The sequence below is a fragment of the Xiphophorus hellerii genome, chromosome 11 (assembly GCF_003331165.1).
Source record: "Xiphophorus hellerii strain 12219 chromosome 11, Xiphophorus_hellerii-4.1, whole genome shotgun sequence".
Lineage (NCBI taxonomy): Eukaryota > Metazoa > Chordata > Actinopteri > Cyprinodontiformes > Poeciliidae > Xiphophorus > Xiphophorus hellerii.
In genome coordinates this window covers 18,007,994-18,023,030 of record NC_045682.1, presented here as the reverse complement: position 1 = coordinate 18,023,030, position 15,037 = coordinate 18,007,994, and the positions used below count along the sequence as shown (strand labels likewise).

Sequence of the window (15,037 nt, the reverse complement as noted above, 5' to 3'; positions counted from 1 at the left end):
TTCTGTAAATAATGACACTTTAATGAACTTCTAATCCAACTTTGCATTAAAAGTCATGTTTTCATTATTTTTTTTATGTCTTTCTTAAATGTTTTATGTCTTTTATTTATTTATTTTTTATGTAATATTTTGTGGTACAAAAATATTTGTCTTTTACATTTCTTGTTCATGTGTGGGATTTTATACTTCTATATAATGTTCGAAAGAAATAAAATTATTTACCGAACAATGACAACAGTTATAAACATTTATGAACTCGTGACAGGTGTTGTCTCATGTTTTTCACAGTGTCATGTCAATCTTATTCACATCCCTTCAAATAAAGTGTTACCATTTTTTTGTTTCCTCCAGAAACGAGCGTTTCTACCTCGCAAGTAAGTGATGTAAAATAAAATACTTGTATGTGGTGCATATTCCTTTAACTTTGAGATTTTTATGTCATTTGATAGATAAAATGAGGCATTTGTGACGCGTAAAGTAAATAAATGCTTTTGAAACTTTTACAAAACAAAATCTTAAAAGTGTGGTGTGAATATGAATTTGACTCTTTCGAATGTCACCCAGTTAGTGAAGGGACTCAGTCTGTGTGTAGCTCAGTCTAAATATAAATCCAGCTGTGGAGGCCTCAGAGGTTTGTTAGAAAACATTAGTAAACAAACGGCATCATGAAGACCAAGGAATACAGCAGACAAGTCAGGGAGAAAGTTGTGGAGTTTCTGGCTTACAAGGAATCTGTAACAATCCCCACTCCACCTTCAGGAAGTCATCACAACATCACTTCTCTATTTACCCTTTAACAACACTTTTATCAACTTTGCACTGAGGGGCGTGCCGTGGTGGCGTAGTGGATAGCGCGACCCATATCTGGAGGCCTTCAGTCCTCGACGTGGCCGTCGCGGGTTCGACTCCCGAACCCGACGACATTTGCCGCATGTCTTCCCCCCTCTCCTTCCCTGTTTCCTGTCAGCCTACTATCATTTAAGGGACACTAGAGCCCACAAAAGACCCCCTGGAGGGGTAAAAAATAAAAATAAAAACTTTTCACTGAGAAGTGGCTCGTATAACGAGCTCAGCAGATGTGCAGTTCCACCAGGTGTTTGCTAAGTGCTGCTGGCTAGTCTGAAGGAGCTGACTGGGAGGACTGCTCTGTGAGGTGGGAACTGGGAAGCTTAGAAACTGCAGCTCTATTGAGGAGCAGCAGCTCGAAGGCCAGGCGCTTTACACAGCTGAATGGTTGCCACGGGAGACTGAAGGACTTCTCAAACATGCGTGAAAGAATAAGGGAAACACTCCACGGATATTTGGTTTTACACAACACATGCCCTTTTCAAAGAAAAAAATACTTTTAATTTGATTTTTTTTTTCTCATGCTATTGGATGTTTGATGAAAACAAGGTCAGAAGTGCATCCATCAAAAACGTTAGTCACGTTTTCCGGTACATTTCCAGTCCTTGAAGACGATGTTTTCACATGGATCAAACCTGCAGCCACAGAAATGTGTTACAGTAACAACAGTAGGTGTACTGTAAAAAAAGCTGGCAGCCCTGCTGAGTTCTCCCACTGACTTCAATGTTTTTCCAGTCCTGGCACTGGGCTTCAATGGGCCCAGTGGGAAAACAATTTATCACCCATGATGCAACACAGCTGTATGATTAAGGCACAAACACAGAGGCTGGACTGTTTACCCACAACCAGCCGACGTGTCGAAACATGACAAGTGAGAGCAGACACACTGACGAGTAAAAATAAATTCAAGATAATCCTTTATTAAAATTACCATGGAGACATATCCATCACCAGAGAACATCTTCTGTTTCTCCCCATCGTGTCACTTGTCAATAAGCAGCTTTTGTAAATAAATAAATACAACTTTATTTTAAAAAAAAGAAAGAAAGGAAAACAGGCGTCTGCAAAGTGAAGCGTGTCAAAAGCTGGAGTGTCCTGTTACATGTAAAACATCGTCCATATTTCAACGTGGCATGCAGCCTAATACAGATGCTTCACTTTTTTTTTTTTTTTATGGGAAACGTGGAAAACCTGTGCAGTGCGACGGCAGCAGTTAGTTAATCCTTAACATCAGGTACTAATCTAATCATAGAGGTGAATGTGTTGCCATTATCATATCGCTGCAGACGCCTGCAGCGGCTCCTCGGTGTGATGGATGGTCCCGCCGGAGTTGTGTGAGTCTGTCGGGAGCATTTGATTTGTAAACAGTGGTTTTAATGCTGCCTTTTAGAAACGTGTCGGCTGCATGGAGAGGATGATGGAAGATATCAACAACAGTTTGTTTTTTTTAAACTGTAAAATAGAAAAAAAATCTCAGCTGTGCTGTAAAACTGCTACATGATGTCAGAGTGACTCTGGATCAGTATTAGTTCATCTGTGAATGTAATGCTCAGCCGACACTTCTTGTGAGAATCTATTTTGCCGACTGCAGCGCCTCTCCTTTTTTTGGTCGCACTTCTGACTGTAGAGGTGAGTTCAGAAACTTCTTGGGCAGCTGATGAGCGACGGACAGGAGCGCCGGTCAGCCGGCGGCCTTCAGCCGGTCTGGAAGGAGAGCGTCCCACATGGAGACGGGACAGAAGAGTCCGACTGATCGTCCTGTCTGCCTCCCTGATGCATCAGGTCTCAAAGTATTTGTAGATCTGGGAGACGTACTGCATGACGCTCTGCCAGTCGGGCCTGTCGGTCTTCATCAACTCCTCAATGTCCTGTTTGGAACGGAAACACAGCGGAAGTGACATGGGATTAAGATGATGTTGATGGTAAAGGGAATACGATTGAGTATTAGGGCCTCACTGAGAACATTAAGAAATTAATTACGAAGTCACATTACGAGAATAAAGTAATAAAATTCTGACTTTATTCTCGTAATGTGGCAATACCACTACTTTCTTCTCATTATGATTTTATTCATGTGTAATTATGATTTTATTCTCATGACTTTTTCTTGTAATTTTATTTATAATTTTTTTTTTCTTAATATTGCCATAACACGCCATCACATGGCAAAACCTGGTTTGGAAAGAGAAGGAAATATCTACATTTAAAAACACTTCTTTAGGACACCAGACACATACAGAAGTGTGATTTATATCAATAGGCAGCAAATCGTAACTGCATTTAGTCATATTTTCAAAAGTATTTGTATTTATTGATGCTGTCATTGAATGAACAGTGAAAAAACAAATATTAAAGCTGATATTCTTGACAGTATGGACAGTTTTGGGGGTTTCAAACATTCATTAGAATTTCTAATGACAACGATAAATCAAAATTAAATTTATTACGATAAATGATAAACGATATGATGAATGTCCATCTCTACTATGATGGACATTCATCATAGCAAATGAATATCCATCATTCATCTAGTATTGGGCAGATTGGGAAGACAAGTCCCCCAGTCCGTCCACCCATCTTTTTATTCTCATTTATTCCCCATCAGTAAAGGCAGACAAAAATGAAAAAATAAACATGATCAGTAATAAACAATCTTAATTGTTTAATCATAAGCTAAGTGGTTGTGATTCTGGCTGGAGGATAAGTTCTCACTGGGTCATCAGAATGGAATTAGTTCCAAAAAAATTTTTAAAACCACTGTGAGAGTTTGAAAGCCGATAAGAAGAACTTATGCAGTTTTCCAACATTTATTTGTTTTTCATACCGATTATTTGATTAGTTACTGTATGCAATCATTGCTGAACACTTCTCAAGAATGTTAAAGAGGATGTTGGACTCAGGAGCACCGTGGCTCGTTTTCCCTGATGTATTCAACACAAGTAAAACTGAAGCACAAACACAAACAGACACACTTCGATTTTTAAAATCTCTGGTAGATCCGCTTAAATGAAATGAGCAGGTTTGTTGTTCTCTTCCACTCCTCTAAAATATTTGATGTGTTGTCATGAAACAGTTCACTGAATGGAGCACAAGGAGAAAAATATTTTTAGATTCTTTCTATTTTTACATTTCTTATGTTCCATACTTGGAAAAAAACAAAAAAACACCACTTCCAAGAGGCCATTTATCACTAAAAACCAACTGGGAGTTTTCCAACGATGCCTTAATAAATCCGTTGAATGAGCAGAGTATGCAGTGGAAACCCAGTGGCCTTATATCCTAATAGCATCTCAACAGTTTAAAATGGTGATGGCAGCATCATGCTGAGGAAATTGTTCAGGACAGACAGAAAGAAAGAGCGAGAACAACATTTCTAGATGCTTTTTGTATTCCTGGAATGGAGAATAAATCATGACATAGAAAGGAGACTCTGGTGACTCAACGCTACATATCCAAGTTTAATAAGCTGTGACAGCCGGTGAAGGGATTACAGCACAACAAAAACAATGAACTGAACACACACACAGGCAAAGGCTTTTGGGAAATGATGCAGAAAACCGTAAATTAGTCCAACAAAGTTTGGATTTGGACGCAGCAGAACATCTCCGCAGGGACCTGAAAATGATGGAGTCCAAACATGCTGAACTTCAACATGTCTACCGAGAAATTCAAAGAACCCATCCCAGAAAACGCTCGTAAAGGTCGCAGGATTGTTTCCCAGACTTCCTCTGACTCAAAAAATTGATTTGTTAAATGTTTTATCTTTTTTATGCTGACATGGCATGAATCTGAAAAAACAAAAATAATTCTCTGCTGACTCTGGTTTCCGTAACTGAGATCACCGCCCAAAAGAATTATGAGAAATTAATTTCTGGGATGTGTTCAAAGTAAGAAAGCAGGGAAATGTGGTCCAAAGTTCACCAGCAGAGAGAAAGAGAGTCAGGATGGGAGGGAGACAGAGGGTCTATGTTGTGGACATGGGAACAATTCAGTCAAATCCAACCACAAACGCTTAATAGAGAATTATAAGAAACCAAAGTGTGACCTTTGATATAAATGCAGTAATTAGGGTTAGTCAAACTTCCAGATTTGGAGTTTTAAAAGCCACATCAGGACAAAAGATTTCTGCTGGGAGTTTTAGGGTAGACGTCTGATTCTAATCTCTACATCCTTACTATTATCATTTTTATTTTTTTTAATTTCTTGCAGGTATTGACTGCTTCAGTTAATGAAGCAGACAAACATGTTACAAACACAGAATTTCCACAAACAAAGCAGTTACTTTAAATTTAGACTTCTTTTCTAATAATGATTGTCCTGGACTGGAATGTTGAAACTTTAACGAGTCTCTACTTTACACTCAGTAATGTGTGTGTGTGTGTGTGTGTGTGTGTGTCGTTAATGCAGGGATGAAAAAACATGCACAGTAGAGTGCTTGCAAACAAAAGCTGTGGGAGTGTGATGGAGTTTTATTTCACATACATTAGAATGACGGATGGTGTGTTGCTCATTTCAGAGGACAGGAAACAGTCATATCCAACCCCAGCTCTCAGACTGTGTATGCCTGCTTATGTAGGCGAGCTCTGAAAGAGCAGAAAATATTCACTTGTACATACAAGTGCAAAATTATGTTCAAATTGTGTTTTTATTGCAGGTGGCATTTCACTAACTTGGCTATCGAGTTGATTTCTTCCACTAAAGCTTGTTATTATGGAGCTGAAACCGGGAAACTATTGAACACATCACCAATTTTCTCTGCAAATTTTCTGAAGGTGAAAGGTCATCAAACTCTCATCAATCCAGTTCAAACGTACAAAGAATCCAAACCACTGATATCCACAAATTAAGTTATGTGTAATAACTTGGAATGACCACGCAAGACTCCACTGTTGAAGAAAAATCACGTTTAAGAGGAAATTTGCTAGGAAACATTTAGACGATATAGTCTAAACTATAAAAAATTTACTCTTTAGAGGCCTTAAAACACACCTTGTTTGGCTGTCAAAGGAACTGTATAGCACCGCAAAAAACCAGCCTACCAACAGTGGAGTCTGGAGGTTTGGACAATTCGGTTCTGGTAGACAATAAAGGATGAACAGACAAATCTGCTGCCGCCATGACAGTGGAGATTAAACACGCTGAATGTTTTAGCAAGGCAGCGATTCCAAACCAATAAAACTCTGAAATGGTTTCACAGAAGAAAAAAAATAAAGCTGGTGCTACAATCCAGCCAATCACTTGATCTGAATTCTCCAGAACATAGAACTAAAGGTCAGGGGGCGCGCCGTGGTGGCGTAGCGGTTAGCGCGACCCGTATTTGGAGGCCTTGAGTCCTCGACGCGGCCGTCGCGAGTTCGACTCCCGGACCCGACGACATTTGCCGCATGTCTTCCCCCCTCTCCTTCCCTGTTTCCTGTCAGCCTACTTTCGTAAAAAGGGACACTAGAGCCCACAAAAGACCCCCTGGAGGGGTACAAAAAATAAAAATAAAAATAAAAATAAAAAAAAAAAGAACTAAAGGTCAGAGTTCACAGAAGGAACCCACAGAACTTTGAGAATTTGAAGAAATATTGTGTAAAAAAAAATGGGCTAATATCTCACCAACAAAGCTTTCTTTTATTTTATTTTTAAAAAAATATTACTATTAATATTTTTAAAAAAAGTAGTAAGTAACGTTGCCATCTTTGGACAGCGTCCGGTGAAAATGGAATGCCAATTACAAATTTAGAAATACATTTATTCAGAAGATTGGTGATGTGTTGCCTGATTACCTCTTTGGCCTGATTTGTGCCAAAATCTGAAACCACATTAATGAAACATAACCTGATGCTCCAAAGTCAAGAACAGTTGTGGGGTTTCTGTGGATTTTGAACAGCAGGACCTTCCAAGCCGAACATCAGCGCCGCATGTTCTCAGTTACAGATGATTAATGAGTTCTGCTTCGGGTTGTTCAAACACGGATGCTAATCTTTAGATGCCGCCACACATTCTCTGTCAGATTCTGGTTCCGGAACTTTAATGTTATTTCCAGTCAGAAGAGGGACATTGGTAAAATGAAAGGATTACTTTAGACTCAAATCTATCAGAGGTAATAAATTTGGACACAGCTGTAGGTGACGACATTATGAGTATGGGCTGGCCCCTGACACGTCCAGATCTGGCCCCCATCAAAAGTGAAACAAGAACTATCAATTATCTTGTGATTGGCAGCTCATTCCAATACACATGTTAACAGTTTAGTGTAGTCATTTACTGCTGATAAGAGTCCTGCCTGATCCAATCACAAGAGGAACGTAGGAAGCTGTAAACGTGATCAATGAAGCAATCAAATCCATCTTCTCAAGTGCAGCACTGATTGTTTTAGATCTTGAACGAGAGATTATTAATCCACATTCCTTAAATAAAGCTAGCAAAAAAAAAACCCTTAACATTTAACGTTGTTGATAAGGTAAAAGCCCACAATTTCCATTTCCAATTCTAAGCCTTAATGACGCTTAGAAAACCAAGTCAAATTGAAAACTTTCCATTTCCTCCTGACAGAATGAAGCCCTGCTTGGTACCCAACAGTGTTTGTAGAAAGAAATCTGTAAGAATTACAATTCATTCACAAATTTCACACCTGTCTTTTTTTTTTTTTTAAAGTGCGGCACCAAAGTCACACATTTTTGTTCCTCGTAACTCCAGGAGTCATATTGACTCAGATGACATCTGAAGGCGATTGTGTGATGCTTGAATAAGTTTGGACTGTCAATAATGCAAATGTAATTTCAGAAGTTCATCACTGGATCTGAGAACAAAGTGGATGTTTGGCCATAACCCAATGTTCACTCAATGTCTTTTCAATAATTACTCCCTGAAGAGGAAAGACCAGCAGTAAATGTAAACATAATTCTAAATAATTCTCAGTTTTAAAATAAGAGTTAAAAACTGGAATTAGCACATTTTGCTGCCTGTTTACAGTAAGATGTTTTTATTCTGCGCTCTTTTTAAAAGTTATGAAAAGCATCTATCTCATAACTGAGTCGATTAAAAGTATGTTAAGCATAAAAGGAATAATGGCCCAAGAAGAATCTGAAACTTTTATGTCCGCATGGTGATGCTGAGTAACAGTTTACTTAAACAAACAGGTTTTCAGTTTTACAGTAACATCCATGACTGAGCCGTGTTCTGCAGAAATGTTGTTTCAAGCTCACTGTGGAGTAAACTTGAACCTGACTTTATTTACTCTAAACACACGAGGAGCTCTCTTCAAGTGTAAGCAGTGTAGCGTAGGTGACTATTACTCATGCATTTACAAACTGCAAGGGTTTTTCAATGAGTTATTTGTCTTGTTGCAACCGAGGCAACGCAACAGAAATATGGATTTAAGATCGGCAGTAAGTAATGGAAAATCTTCACAAATTTGGGGAAAAACGTCCTTTGGGTAAATTAAAGTTGTGCAGCTTATTGCTATAAAATCTAAGAAAAGTGTAGTATTTCCAATTTGTAACGAATCTAAGAGTGTGTGTGTGTGTGTGTGTGCTGCAGCTCTGCTCACCAGAGATGTTTTTATGCCAATGCTCTCGGCGGCCTGGAAGGCTAGAGTCAGATTCCGGACCTGAACCAAAAGAAACAAACCATGGGGTTTTCAGAAGACATGAAAATCAGACACGGAGGTTCGCTCAGCAACAATAATAAGCTCACAGACACACCAATAAACAGTACAATCTGCCATCAGACGGACTTAAAACCAGCCCGTCTGCTTGTTTATGTGACCATCTTGGTGCGTTATATTTTCCTGCGTGTTTCTGTCATAAGTAATAAAACGAATGTGCAAATGTCATCATTTACTTGATCTTATATAAATGAGGTTAGTAAAGTTTCAGATCCAGAATCCCCTAAAAGCCCTAAATGTATGAAATATAAACATGTGTAAAATCCACCTTTCCATTGCTTTTCAATGCAGGAAATTGATTTTAAAATACACGTCACCTTCAGCCCTGGGAAAAAGTGACCTCTAAAAAGAAGCAACATAAATGGACGATGATGTGTAGCATGTAACTGCAAAGTTTGAGACAAAATGTTTTTTATAGACAAAACTTTCCTAAAGTGCTGCTACGCAGGAAAAGTGGGTTAGATTCGCAAAAGTGGAGGCAGAGAGCAGTTTCAGTTTCGACTGAAACGCTTTTGACCCGGGATAATGAAACATTTTGAAATGAAATCAATGCTAATGGTCAACAACACAGTTTATGACGTGGCAGCGACAGATAACTCAAACAGTGAGTTAGCGGTCAGACCACAAAGAAGGTGTTGTTTGTGAACATAAAGTGTTTTAGCTAAGAAAACACCTTATTTCACCATGTTTTATAAATCATAAGCTGAAGCAAAGATACTAACAATACTTGCCCCCCACAATTTTCCTTTTTCTACGCCTAAACACAACAACAGACATTTTTTTCGTCAGTGTTTGGACCAAATGTGTAGGTTGTGGTATTTTCACTTCCCTTCAACAGATTTGTAGCAATAACTCAAAGCAACTTTTTATGGGAAAATGAAATGTTTTTCTGACCGATTAAGATTTATTCATTTCTGATAGGAGTAGAAAAAGAGAGAGAGAAAAAAAACAATGCGCCAATTTTGGAAAAAGAATTCAAACATGACAAAAAGGACATGCTGAAAATAATCTATAGACTTCTCAATAAAAAAATATCTTTATTGACAGCACACCAATCAAATCCGTTCTTAAAACTACTCACAATTACATTTTTACTGCTTCTGGTCAGACGAAATAAGCTGATAAGATCAAAAGATTACTTTAAACTTAAATTCATCAAATACATAAATACTTTTGCCTTTATTGCAGCTGTCAGTGGACATTTAGAGTTTGAGATGTGTAACTGTGTCCTTGGAATGACCTTAAGGTAGCTGCATTACAATTAAACAGTAAAAACTCAAAAATAAAACACAGAATTATTCTGTGGTAAAAAGAGTGAGACTTCGAGGTGCTTCTTTACTGCTACTATGTTTTACACAATAAGAGTGTCGCTAGTATAAAAAACGCTATTTCGGTGACACAGTTATTACGAGAACATGCTAATCGGAAATGAAAAAATGTCAGAAAAGTTGGTGAAGTTACTTTTTTATTATTCATCACTGTGATGAAATAAATGCAGATCTGGCTTGTTAAAGAACACTTAAATCTCCATGTAGGTTCCCCGTCTGTTAGGTCTCCAAGCTTATGATCTCAGACAACTTTCCTCAGGGCTTCCTACATGTATAATTAGAGAAAAAAAATATAAATAGTCATATAATGCCAAAAAACAACAAAGTTTTAAGTGAGTACTGTTATGGTTCCTTCACCATCTCCTTGATTTTCCAGTTATGTCACCCAGGTGCAAATCCCAGAATTTTCTTTTACCTAAAATCTAAGCAGACCTACCGTGTTATCTTCCTAAAAGCATCTATGACAAAAGGTGAAGGAGGCCAGTAATGGGATTATTGGGAGGACGGATTACACCGGGAGCAGGCTGTGTGTTTGGGCCTCAGGGAAAGTCACTCAGAAGGAGTTATTAAAGGCAACACACGTCTATTGAATTATTCAGAGAGATGGGCCATGCAGCGTCTCCGTCATCAGCTCCATGTTGCACATTCACACCGACACGGCCGTACGCACCCACCTTCACACGACTAATTTATCAGGTAGAACATGTCAGGTCTGGTCGAAGACGTTCATCTATTGCCCCGATGTGAGAGCAAAGTGACAGAGCCGCCAGGGAGGCAGCATATTATCTGCAGCGTCACTGTATACCAGCTGCTTGTCTGCATTACAGAGCTGTCGGCATCACTGCATCGCTTAAAGCATCACTACACAAACATTCATAATTCATCATCATGCTTTCTTTGAACGCAGCACGGCCAATATAAAAGACCTATGAAATGGATGCAACTCCATTAGACGAGTTTGTGACATCAAACGCAAATCAAAAATTTTATTTCCCTCTTGGCTCATAATGTGATGTGCATAAGCAGACGATTTTCACTTTAGTCAAACTCACGCATACGATGGAATATTAGGGCCATACTGAGAAACAATACAAATAAAAACAAAACAAAGTATGAGAGTAAAGTCATATTATTGTGAGAATAAAGTCAATGTTTGGAGAATAATGTCAGTGTTAAAAGGTTAAAGTTATAATACTGTGAGAATAAAACAATTATAATATGAAAATGAAAACATATTTAATACAGTCATAATGCTATGACTTTATTTTTGTGTTATTTTAACTTTATTCTCATACAAGTTTATTCTCATACTTTTATTTTCTCCCATCATCATATTCCACATGTCACTCCATGAATAATGTTTCCAGGCAATTAATTTCTTGCAAGCCAAAGAGGCCCAACATGCACTTTTTTCTTTTTGCACATTTTCTCAGAAGCAAAACTATCTGGAAAAAACAGGGTGGAGAAAGGAACTGCAAAACAAAAGAGGCAGATTAGATAATTAAAAATGCAAACTTTTTTTTATGGAATCTGAGGAAGCTCTAAAAAGGAAATGACTTTCTAAATGAAACATGTAGCCAGAAAGTGTGTGGTGCAACGTTCAGCACATATTAGACGCTCTGGTGTCCTGATGCAAACTGACGAGGAGCTGCTCACGCTGCAGAAGCTGCTGTGACTCACGGATGTATCTCAGCATTCTTAGTTGGAGGTGCGAGTGATTTGTGTGGACAGAGGGTCTACACGTGCAAAATGCTACACTTGTCAACCTGTGCAACACATGCCTCAATTAAAAATAATGTTGCAGGGCGCATCATAACAACAAACTCCTTTTACCGACATGTTTTTCAATTCTCTAATTCGTGAAAGTTCACTGTCTGGGTTGTAATTCAAACTGTAAAACCGCATCTTGTCCGACAGCCCGATGGGGACAGGATGAGGTGAAGACGGGGCTGGATGCATTCAGCGCGCCTTTCAATGAAGGCATTGATTTCCAATCACTTAAGTTTGATGAGCCGAGTCCCTGATTACATGCTGATGAAACACTGACCCACTTATTGAGGAGGTCAGAGCGGCCATGAAAGCCTGATTCCAATAAAACCTTAGATGCGGCTTAAAATGAAAGAAAAAGGACAAAGTGCACAGATTCTGTAACGGTTTGAGCTCTAAGTGCTTAATGTAGTGCTGTGCTAAAATATTCGCACCCCTTTTTTATTGTTCCTTTCCACGTTCCAACCACACACAGTCTATTTTATTTGGATTTATTTGGTATTCATTTAGACTGAACATATTGCTTAGAGAAGTGGCTAATGTTCCCATGGTAACTCCAGAGGAGCTGCAGACATCAGCAGCTAATGTTGTTTTTGACACGGCAGCCATTAATAATGAAACCCTCAAACATGGCCTTTATCAGAGTGCTGTAAAAATAAAATCAAAATAAGTTTGCAGTTCGCCACAGGCCAGGTTTTTAGACACAGCAAACATGCGGAAGAAGTCGCTCTGATCGAATCAGAGCGAAACTGAATTTCCTGGCCTACGTGCGAACCACTACGCGGTGCAAATCACTGCCACTGCAGCCGAAGGTGGTTCTACAAATTACAGACTCATAAGGGCTGAATGTAAAGGGATCACAACACTTTACAGATTTCTATTTTTTGATTTCCACTTCATAACTATGTACAACCGTATGTTGATCACACACATAAAACCCAGAAAAGTGTTAAAGTTTGTGGTTGTAAAATGATGAAAATTGAAAACCTTCTATAAATGATAAATGGTCAACATTCCCATTGTGTAATTAGGATGTTGAATCAAGATATTCTCTTAAATATACAGTAGGCAACTTCAATAAAAATATATTTTTTACACATTTGTTAATAGCATCACCATATTAAGACAGAAAAATAATCTGTGAAAAAATTGAGCTCTTCCTCATGCGGTCCCACTGCTATCTGCAGAAATACACTTCTCCTGGTCTTAGCACGGTCAATCACCCTCATGTACGGACTGCTCACACCTCATTCTTACTGTCTGCTAGGCGACAGTGGAGCTAACTGTGAATGTTCAGCCTCGTTAGCATGAATAAACAGTTTTCCTGTAATGGTAAGAAAACTCTCAATCTTCAGCAACGTGTACACAAACATGATTGACAGCGCCAAGTCCCTCCTCCTGGCTCTTATTGGTTGTGTCTGACCAGGGGAGATGTGTTTCTTTATAAAGGTGTAGTTCCTTTGAATCAAGACAAAAAAACCACCTGCTTAGAGTTACTTTGAAACATTACAAATCGTTATAAAACATTTTGATGTATAACGATGAAACTTGACTGCGTGTTCTTTGACTTTGTATTTTTTGTGTGTTTTTATGATGTAAAGCATTTTGAACTGCCATGTTGCTGAAATATAAACTTGATTGATTGATTCTGCAGATGGCAGTAGGACCACAAGAAGATGGCAGAGGGGCTCAGTTTTTTTCACAGACCATCAGTCTCACATTATACAGTCAGAACATAGTGAGTTTTGACAAATATGTAAAAAAAAAAATTAAATAAAATAAAAAAGCTACATAGTGGAGCTTTATTTTAAAATGTGTGCAGACGGCAGACTTACCCCTCTACTGTATAACTGATTCTGAAATGAGGAGGCCAACCTGCTGTTGCCTTTAAACTTGAATGTTTTCCCATACAGAGTTTCAGCTGTTCAGTCAGTGGCTTCCTTTTTTTTATTATTGTTTTTTTATTTCTCTGTTCTCTAAATAGTGTTACTTTTTGACCCTCATCTGACCCGCAGGCGGGGAAGCGTTCCTTTATTTTTTGGAAGCAGGGGGTATTTTTCATAGTTTGGCCTCCTGTACAGGCTTCCTGTACCTTATCTTGACTGATGAGCTCCTGGTAAGGGATGTGAGCAGGCAGGTACGTGTGCAGCAGGGCACAGAAAGCCAGGCCATCGCTCCAGCTGCTGCTGAAGTTGGTCACATCGATATTCTGTTGACAGAGAAAAGTATTTATTTATTATTCATCATTAATTACCAGCAGGAGAAGAGGAGAAAGCCACAAGATCACAGGATGAAGTCACAGACAGTAATTATGGTGACCTTAAAGCATCCATAACTTGAGCGAGCAATATGAACAGCCCATGAAAAAGCCATTAAGTCAAAGAACCACAGAAAACAACATGACAATTATTATCTAATGCTATTATGTCTCACTCTGGGTTTTCCAGACTCCATTTAAGGCTGCTAGTGTTTCCATCAGCGGCGGGTAAGAGGATCTTCGTAGATTTGCAGTCGATGAGGTCTCTGATCTGCCCTCTGGGCGAGGAACGTGCACAGCGGCACGTCCAGCTCCTTCTGTTTTTGTTTGTGGGATTCGCACAGAAATGTCACCTCGCACACGACGCATTCAGTGTATTCTGGGCCTGAAAAGTCTTGAGTTTGAAGGAAAGACTTCCTGCAGGCCATTGTTTGGAGGTTGCACACTCCCCGTTGGATAGATAAGTTATTTACGGGGTCTTCCTGTTTCACCCCTCTCATGAGCTTTTGGGAACCAGCCTTGCAGCTGAGGAGGTTCTCCTCCTTACATTCCAGAAACCACTTCGTCGCCAAATATAACATCTGGGGTTTACGGTGTCCTCATGTCACACTTAGCACAAAAGAAACCCTACAAGTGCAGAAATGTCAAATTTGTAGGAGAAAAGTCAGAAAAAAAGTGTTGCACATGCAAGAAACAAGCAAACAAACAAAAACAAATCTCAATTCTACTGAATCTGCTGTGGATATGTGCGGCCCAACCCGACCTGGGCGCCAAGATTTGTTTCCCCCAGAAGAAACAAGAACCTTGTTTTCACAATTCAAAAAAAGAACAAAACAATAAGGTTGGACTTGCTGTACCAGAAGATATGCTGTTGCAGCACAATAAATATCTCAGAGTCCATCTGTTGCCTCTTGCACACAGAGAATTAACTCCAGAGAGATGCTAACAACGTGCCGCGCTGCCTCGTGTTTGTTTACCGTTGCTCCCGGCCAGTGGTCTTCAACCCTGGCCCTGCGGACAGGAGCGCTGCGGATTTTCATTCTGCAAATCTAATCAGTGACTGATCCATATATGCGACGCCAGGTGAATGCAATTAACTGCCTGACAGGATAGAAAAACGGCATAACCCTGAGACCTGAGGACAAAAATGTTAAATCACCCGGCCACCGCAATAACGAATATCCC

General features: G+C 39.2%; 1 protein-coding gene across 4 annotated transcripts in view; it reads right to left on the bottom strand.

Moving 5' to 3' along the window:
• Positions 1–1,746: 1,746 nt before the first annotated feature.
• Positions 1,747–15,037, bottom strand: part of specc1 (sperm antigen with calponin homology and coiled-coil domains 1) — a 90,459-nt gene continuing 77,168 nt past the window's right edge. For all 4 annotated transcript variants that reach the window (XM_032576246.1, XM_032576247.1, XM_032576248.1 and 1 more), the window contains 3 exons: positions 13,688–13,804; positions 8,384–8,443; positions 1,747–2,714 (listed from right to left, as the gene is read on the bottom strand). In XM_032576246.1, coding sequence (XP_032432137.1) covers positions 2,625–2,714; positions 8,384–8,443; positions 13,688–13,804 — 267 coding nt within the window. In that variant the 3' untranslated portion in view covers positions 1,747–2,624. The remainder of the gene's footprint in view (positions 2,715–8,383; positions 8,444–13,687; positions 13,805–15,037) is intronic.